At 52.4% G+C, this 8466-nt stretch overlaps 3 protein-coding genes across 3 annotated transcripts in view; all 3 read right to left on the bottom strand.

Annotated features, from left to right (window-relative positions):
• Positions 1-204: 204 nt before the first annotated feature.
• LOC108772228 (uncharacterized) lies at positions 205-570 on the bottom strand. Its single transcript, XM_018537720.1, has one exon. The coding sequence runs from the start codon at positions 568-570 to the stop codon at positions 205-207; it is 366 nt and encodes a 121-aa protein (XP_018393222.1).
• A 173-nt stretch (positions 571-743) lies between these two features.
• On the bottom strand, positions 744-1976 carry LOC108772226 (uncharacterized). Its single transcript, XM_018537719.1, has one exon. The coding sequence runs from the start codon at positions 1974-1976 to the stop codon at positions 744-746; it is 1233 nt and encodes a 410-aa protein (XP_018393221.1).
• Positions 1977-8100: 6124 nt separating this feature from the next.
• The window catches only part of LOC108772225 (uncharacterized), a 791-nt gene continuing 425 nt past the window's right edge, over positions 8101-8466 (bottom strand). Inside the window, exon 2 of the mRNA XM_018537718.1 lies at positions 8101-8462. Coding sequence (XP_018393220.1) covers positions 8101-8462 — 362 coding nt within the window. The remainder of the gene's footprint in view (positions 8463-8466) is intronic.

The following is an 8466-nucleotide window of genomic DNA, read 5'->3' as shown; positions in this document are numbered from 1 at the left end:
CGGTCAATCGGTCTATGCCGTGACGCTCGTAAGATTACGAATGAACGAAAAGAACGCTACGCACCGTCTATATACTGTCGACGCGTGTATACATACATACTACGTACATAAACAAGAGAGAGAAATAAAAAATAAATACAAAGTAAATACGTTTACGTAATCTTTTATTTCAAAAAATACAAGGTAAATACGTTTACATAATTTTTATTTCAAAAAATTTCTTCGCAACCACCATTTATATAATTTGAATACATTTTGCATGGCGCAATTCGTAGCGTGATGTCCACATCGCGTAGTATCAGCGGCATCCATATCGGTCAACGATAGAGTGTCTTCGTAAACCGCATCCAGGGTCTCGATGTGCGATCGTTCGTCCAGAAGCAAGTCTCGCAGCCACGTTCGTTTCTCAAGTCCCTTGACGTACACCACAGCATCCTCCTCCTCCTCCTCGCATACAGCACTGGTAATCAGGCGTTTCGCATCGCTGTACAGAGTCGTCCCGTCCGTCCATCGCAATCCATGGTGACAGGCAATCAACCAGGAAGCGCAAGACCTGTCAATGACCTCCATGGTACGGGATTCGTAAAGACGTAGTGCGCGAGCACGGTCCCGCGTTTCAGCACCGCAGCTTCCTTCACGACGAATCGCCCGTTGACGACAAAACCCTGCAGATCCACGAACGTCGGCGTGTGCATGTCGACTGCGATCGCAGTCGACGTATCGTAGATTCTTATATCGCGCGCTTAGACGATCTTGCGCACAACGTTGGTCAGCGGGTTGTACTCGATCACGCGATCGTGTATGATGAGACAGTACGCGGCGGTATTAGCGGGTGCGTTCTCTTTGAGTTCAAAGTCCAAACGCACGTCCACGGTGCCGCTCTTGACCGATTCGTTCTGTAGAGAGCAGTCGATGATCGCTATAGGGAAACGATCCCTAAAGAAATCCGCCCTGAGTAACGTTTCACCTCTTTCGCGGAGGATCTGATAGTACGATGTACGGAAACGTACGAACATGTCGTACAAAATGGCGTTTTTGCGTTTGTCCCAATCTAGATTTAGATCATCGTACGGGAAAAAGTCGGAATTCAGATAGAGTTTCACGTTGGTTAGTTTACAATTGTCGAAGTAATTTGAATACTTCGTCATGTTATTCTTTCTATCGGTCTGCAGAGCAAAGATGACGTATCGCGGCTTCTCGAGCTGAGTCGTAGTCTTGATAGCCCACGAGTGCTTGGTCGTGCTCGGTAACAGAGGATACTCGTACAGATCCCACGAACGGAAACTCATACTGAGATATCGTCCGTTCTCCAGGATACGCAACATGGACAGTTTATTGACTTCGTTCAACGTGACGTGGGGCATTCGCCATTGTATCTTGAACAGTTCGAGTTTCGGCTCGGCCGCTGGATCTTCCTTGACGCAATTGGTGTCGTTGCGGGCTCGTATCAGAATCAGTTCGTGACGCGCGTTGATCACCACGCGTTTGTAATCCTCGCAAAAGCCAAACAGCATGTTCAACGGCACGTAAAAACTAAAGTATCCATCGCTCGATACTAGTCTTTTTACATCGTTGTCAAAAACCGGATGCGGAAATCCTGCATTCTCCATATGATACGCGTAGTCACTAGAAAACGTTGCGTAGCCCTTCAAGAGGCTAGTCATTCCGACGTTTCTGCCACGATCGATCTCAGTGCCGTTGAGTTCGTAGCGAATTTCCTCAAACATGAACGCCACGCAATTGACCCCAAGCTGCGGCTTTGGGTCCGCGTTTTCCTCTTTCGACGTGAGTCTTCCCTCGACGTAGAGCGAGCTTTCGCAGGGTAACGCGTACAGATCCTGCTGCTGTATGGGTATTCGTATCTCGTCGCTGTGTCCGAACGTCGTGTTCACGTATGGATTGTATGTGTGAATCTCGATCTTGACGATGCGATCGTCAAAGACCGGCTCGTCCTTGACGTTCAGAATGTCGGTCATCGTTCTCTGCGCACCGCGAATCCCAGAGATTTTAAAAACTCCACGTTCGAAGCACTGAGCCTCTTCCTCTTCTTTTCGACGCGTCCGGATGAGCGAGCACTGTCGAGCTGCGCGAAGGATACGTTATCTATCCGCTGGTTCAACACGAGCATATCACGCGCGCGCGCCCTATCGCTGTCGCCGTCTCACGTGCAATCTGACGGTGATCTCCTCCCCGCGAAAATCGATCGGCCGTCCGTTCTGATCGACGACGCGTATCGTCAGATCGGTAACGCTCCGTGCGACGATCGGAAGGTAAATGATCTGCGTCGGCCTTTCCGACACCTTATATCCCGGTGGCACTTGCGGCGAAAACTCGTGTATCGTGTGCACGCTGTTGCCGTTGCTGTACGCGCCCGCCGTCAAGTTGCACTCCACGCGGACGATGTTCACGGTCATGATGTTGACCGACGCGTCCGACTGGTGCCATTTTCGCGGTTCCAGTACGCGCTTCGAGAATCCCAGCAGCGACCCGATGCTGTTGGGTTTGTCAAAGTTTACTCGGTAGGCGCACGCGATCTCGCATCTCATTGTGTTGTAGTTTGCGCGGAGCGCTATTGGGTACTCCGCGTCGTCGTCGTCCCCACGCACCGCGCCATCGGGCAGCGGACGTTTCCGCGAGATCGCGCGTTTCAGAAAGTCGTTTATGGCTCGCAGTTCGTACGAACCCTTGGGGATCGTAATCTCCTCGTCGTCGTTTCCAAAGTAAAATTTGTCGTTGGAATCGTGCACGTTCGGTATCATGTCATAGGTCTCGACCATCGTCAGACCGACCTCGTAGTCGCCGTCGCTCAGGTCTATCGCAGGAAGGTAGCAGGCCGCGAGGACGCTGCTCCTCTCGCTCAGCGTGAGTGTCAGCGACATGACGGTTCGACGAGTACTGAGATCGCGCGACGTCTCGTCGGGCTTTTTAAAATTCGACGGTTCGTAGAAATCGCAGGCACATCTGTCCGCAAAAGGTCTGATCGTACGTCTGATACGACGTTCGATTGTACTATATCGCGGTAGTGACGCCGAAGTATCGCACGAGTTCCTCGGGCGGTCGGAGATTGCCGAAACTGTCAAAGTACACGACGCGGTTGTTCCTCTTCGGCTACGCCACCCAGTGTGTACCGGGACCCGTGGCATCGTCCAGATTCACTATACCGCTCTCGTTGCGGCGCGCACCGCTCGTCGGTAACGCGTTACGCATGAAGACCCCTCTAAAGTACGGTACGCGCATACGCCGTGCGAGCCGGTCCAGTTGCACGTTGGTGGTTGCGCCCGTGGGCATTCTTATCGTTTCTTCGACGTTTTTTTTTTCCTTTCTGTCCGTGTCCGCGTTTGTACGGGGCGAGATACAGCCCGCGTCCGTACGGAGCGAGATACAGCCCGCGACCCTGTTCCATCGCGCAATCGTGACGTTGCAGCTCCTCGAGCTGACGTCGAGCGGCTTTGCTGTTGTTTATCGCTTTCGCCACGCCGGCCGCTCCACCGATCAGGGACCCGAGGGCGCCCAACATTGGCAGAATCGGCAACACGCCGCCTCGTTTCGCGGTCGGAAGAACCCGTTTTTTCGTTGCAGGTTTTTTCGCGGTGGGTTGTTTTTCCCCCTTCCTCTTCTTCATACCCATACCGATCTTGGTCTTGGCTTTCATCGCTGCCCAGATAGCCGCAGCGGCGGCTCTCTCACCCAGAGCCGAATCTCTCGCGGTAACGCGTTTTCGCGCCTCGTCGGCGAGTACCTCGTCCGCCGCGTGTCTATCGGTGAGATCGTTGCTCCGAGAATACGCGATGTCGTGCTCGCGACACGCCACGTCCAGTGGTTTCACACCCGCGTCGCCTCTGGCCAATCGTTTCCCCAGTCGAGTGCCGGGGCCGCAAAACTGGTAGCCGGGGATATGTAATTCGAAAGGAAGCGCGTTTATCGCCCGATTCAACAGGTTCTTTGCTGACATTTGCCGCAATTCTTTATCAACGGCGCTGGTCCGTCGACGTGCATCTGCTGACTCGGCAGGTTGTAGTGCTTCAGGCACCGGCGGTACCGTTAAACCTCCGAATCGGCTCGTATGTGCTCGGGGAGTCTGTCCCAAAGAAGATCTATGTACTGCTCGCACTTTCGCAGCAGAATAACCTTCGGTACGTATTCCAGCTCGGCGGAGGTCAAGCTGTACAGACGGTCCGACGCTACGACGAACATCTCGATCACTGAGCGATTCCGCTCCGTGCGTCTCTATAAATAGGTCCGCTCGCGGTGTCGGTTTTGTCAGTCGCGAGTATGCGGTTCGTGCGTCAGTCGCGCACTATCGAGGTGTCGAATCTCGACGCCAAAGTGCAGACGGAGAAGGAAACGCGCAAGCATGGAAACATGCTACCGAGTACCGTACGCGCGATCGTCTGCGGCCCGTCGAACTGCGGCAAGACCAACGTGCTGATAAGCTTGCTCGAGAGCCCGAACGGCGTACGTTTCGAGAACGTGTACGTCTACTCGAAATTGTTGCGACAGCCAAAGTATCACTACCTTGAAAAATTGCTGACACCTATCGACGAGATCAGCTACTTTACGTTCTCCAACAACAGCGACGTCGTTCCGCCGAACGAGGCGCTACCGAATTCTATCTTCGTCTTCGACGACGTGGCGTGCGACAAGCAGAACGCGGTGCGCGAGTACTTCGCGATGGGCCGCCACGCCGACGTCGATTGCTTCTATCTATGTCAGACGTACGCGAGGATACCCAAACATCTGATACGCGACAACGCGAATCTGCTGATTCTGTTCGAGCAGGACGGTACCAACCTGAGACACGTTTACAACGATCACGTGAACACCGACATGTCGTACGACGCGTTCGCATGCTGTGTCGCGAGTGTTGGCGACACAGGTACGGATTCGTAGTGATAGACAAGGACAGTGCGTTCGCAAACGGAAGATACAGAAGAGGATTTAACGAGTTCACGATATCGTAACGCAGTCATTCGTCGTTCGTACCTCAACCTAGACGAACATGGCTAACGAGCGCGAAAAAATCGCGAGGGAGATCGAGCGGACGAGCGAGTCGATCCGCAGGAAACATCGCGCTCTGAAGACCGGTAGAATCGACGAGGACCGTGCGCTGGACAGGCGTTTCGGGCCTATCGTCGAGCCGTTGCGACGGATCGCCGACGATAGTCCCGTCGCGCGCGCGATAAAGACAGAGTCGCGTGTCGCTACTCCTAAACGCAAGGAGGAGGAGGAGGAAGACTTCTTCGTGACTCCGCGCACGCATTTCTTCGATCGAACGCTCCAGCCTATAACCTCCACACCGCATGCACCTACCCAATCGTCGGAGTCATTCGACGACGTTTCCGAAACGACGTACGCGACGCTCGTGATACCCGATCAGAATGATTCGGCGGAGAACCGAGAGAAATCACGAATTCATATGGGTCCGCTGAGCCTAAGGTACGTCGAGCCTGTCCTACGAGGACTCAACGACAGCGGCATGGATCGCGTGTACGGCGCTTAGTTGGACAAGGACGGATTGATGCTCGGCAGTAAGCGTTTTGACGTGGATGACGAGGATAACATAATTATCGACGGCGTGCGATACGCCGGTACGCCCGGCCTTTACGAGCTGATATTCAAGAGAATTCCCGACGATACGCTTCAGACGGAACAAGACATGCGCGAGCACGAGAGCATGCTGCAGGCGACGAACGCGCACAGACACAAGCACCATTCGCAGGGCAGAGTACTGGCCAACAGGGGATACAAGTACAAGAATGTAATAAAACCGTTGGTCACGCCGAAGAAAAAATCTGGAAAAGGAGTACCTCGCGCCATGACGTTGAACGACGGCGCGATCGAGTACGTGCACTGGGACGATCCCAACGAGCTGGTGGAACGTCTGCAGTTGCTCGACACCTCGCATCGAGCGGGCAACGCCGCTCACGGCAACGAGATGCTGTCGATCATCGAGGAACTTCGCGAAGCGGGCGTTATTATAAATTGAGTCGCGTATCGACAAAACGGTTCAGTCGATCTCGCGCCATCGAATATCATTTAGACATGAACGTAGGCTCCGAGAGGCGTAGACTCGTCGAGGAGTTGCACGCTCCGGCGAGAAGAAATTTTCCGCGAAGACGCGTCGTGGTACGGGGATACGACGATCTGTGGCAGGCCGACATCGTCGAGATGCGGCCGTACTCGAGCCAGAACAGGGGTCGTCACTACGTACTCACCGTCATCGACGTGCTGAGCAAATACGCGTGGGCCGCGCCGCTCAGGAGCAAGGGCGGTAGCGAGACGACCGACGCTATCGCGGAGATAATTCGCGAGAGCGGGAGATGCCCGAAGAACCTGCAAACGGATATGGGGAAGGAGTTTTACAATTCTCATGTGCAAAAACTCTTGAAGAAGCGCAACATCAATCATTATTCCACGTATTCAGTAATCGTTGGTAAGAAGGTGTCGGTGGTCGAGCGGTTCAATCGTACGTTGAAGAACGATATGTGGAAGATGTTTACGCTCAACGGCACGTACAAGTGGGTCGACGCGCTGCCGCGTCTCATGTCGGATTACAACGCGCGCAAGCATCGCACCATCGGCATGCGCCCCGCTGACGTGACTCCCGCTGTCGCCGAGAGACTCCTGGACACGGTGTACGGCGCGATAAAGAGCAGGTCCCGCGAGGTTCAAAGTGGGCGACGCGGTACGCGTGAGCAAGTACAAGACGATCTTCGAGAAGGGCTACACGCCGAATTGGACCACGGAGGTGTTTCGAATCGTCAGAGTGCAGAGGACTAATCCCGTGACGTATCTCTTGGAAGATTACCGCGGCGAACCGGTCGCCGGAGGATTCTACGAGCACGAGTTGCTTCGCGTCGCTGATCCCGACGTGTATCTGGTTGAAAAGGTGTTGCGTAAGAAGGGAGACAAGGTGTACGTCAAGTGGCTGGGATTCGACGGATCGCACAATTCGTGGATAAATAAACGAGATGTCGTGTGAATTAATTTTTTGTTTTATTCGTATAAAATATACCAAAAATAAATATATACCATTATATCGTTGTCGTTCTTTATTCCTTTCAACTCTCTCTCTTACAGTACATGCATACGTACAAACTAAGTATAAAACTCAATACGTACAAGTATACGTAAAACTCAATATAAAACTCAATATAAAACTCGATACATAAAACTCAATACGTAAAAGACTAAGTACAAGTCTAGGTATAAGTATAAGTAAAACGCAATCTAAAATACGTAAAACTTAATACATAAAACTCGATACGCAAAACTCAATATAAAAGGTATAAGTACAAGTCTAGGTATAAGTATAAGTAAAACGCAATATAAAAGATACATAAAACGCAATATAAAAGATACATAAAACTTAATACATAAAACTCAATACGTAAAACTCAATACATAAAACTCAATACGTAAAACTCGATACGTAAAAGACTAAGTACAATTCTAGGTATAGGTATAGGTATAGGAATAGGTTTAGGTATAGGAATAGATACAGGTACAGGTATAGGTACAAGTACAAGTATACGTATAAAGATACATTTAAAAAACATAACTTGGTATAAACTCAATACATAAAACCTAATACGTAAAACTTAATACGTAAAACTTAATACGTCAGTACGAGAAAACTCAGTATAAGTAAAAGTATAAGTACACAACACTCGATTCGCGAGCTACACTATCCGGTAATGCCCCCACGGTAGCGTGTTCGTCGAGTCGGGTACGACGTACTGTTTGTCGTCGTACGGACTCAGAGCGATCTTCTTCTCAGACACCGTGTACACCCGGTAGTAGATGTAAGAGGAGAGTCCGAGACCGGGAGCAATGAGGGGGGGTGAGGTGCGCGGGGAAGGTACGGGGGAGGGGAGGGGGAGCCGGGCCGCCGCTGGCCCCTCGCCCTGGGGCCTTATCGCGCCGGGGCCGCCGCCACCGCCCCCTCTCGGGATATTTCGTTACAAAAGGCGGCCTTATCGCGCCGCTCTTTGTCAAAAGACCGATGCAGGCGACGACAGGTTCGCACAGCGGTCAAATAAATAAATGTTACTTACGTGCATCGGTGGTCCCAGTGGTAGCCCTCCCCCGATTGACACATCACCACTGCGCATGCAGGTGGGCGAGGAGTAGGAGGAAATCCTCCACTTCACCCACCTGCATATGGTGCATCAGCACCGGGTCCATCGGGGGAACCTCACCGATGACGACGACGCCGTCGTCGTCGTCCTCATCGTTGACGATGATCTCGTCAACGATGAGGACATCGTCGTCAACGACGGCGTCCTCGTGGTCCACGTCGTCGCCGCCGCCACCATCCTCGATGACGACTACGTCGTCGTCGTCGTCGCCGCCGCCGTCGTCCTCGATGACGACTACGTCGTCGTCGTCGTCCTCGTCGACAACGTCCTCCACAGGAGGAGGTGTTGGAGGGGGTGTGGGAGGTAACCATGGAGGGTTGTCTAA

The sequence above is a fragment of the Cyphomyrmex costatus genome, unplaced genomic scaffold (assembly GCF_001594065.2).
Source record: "Cyphomyrmex costatus isolate MS0001 unplaced genomic scaffold, Ccosl1.0 scaffold180, whole genome shotgun sequence".
Taxonomy (NCBI): domain Eukaryota; kingdom Metazoa; phylum Arthropoda; class Insecta; order Hymenoptera; family Formicidae; genus Cyphomyrmex; species Cyphomyrmex costatus.
The sequence above is the reverse complement of the archived record's forward strand: the minus strand, read 5'-3'. Positions and strand labels throughout refer to the sequence as shown.

Excerpts from the sequence above, each read along its gene's own strand:
- LOC108772228 (XM_018537720.1), bottom strand. The coding sequence starts at position 570 with ATGGAGGTCATTGACAGGTCTTGCGCTTCCTGGTTGATTGCCTGTCAC.
- LOC108772226 (XM_018537719.1), bottom strand. The coding sequence starts at position 1,976 with ATGACCGACATTCTGAACGTCAAGGACGAGCCGGTCTTTGACGATCGC.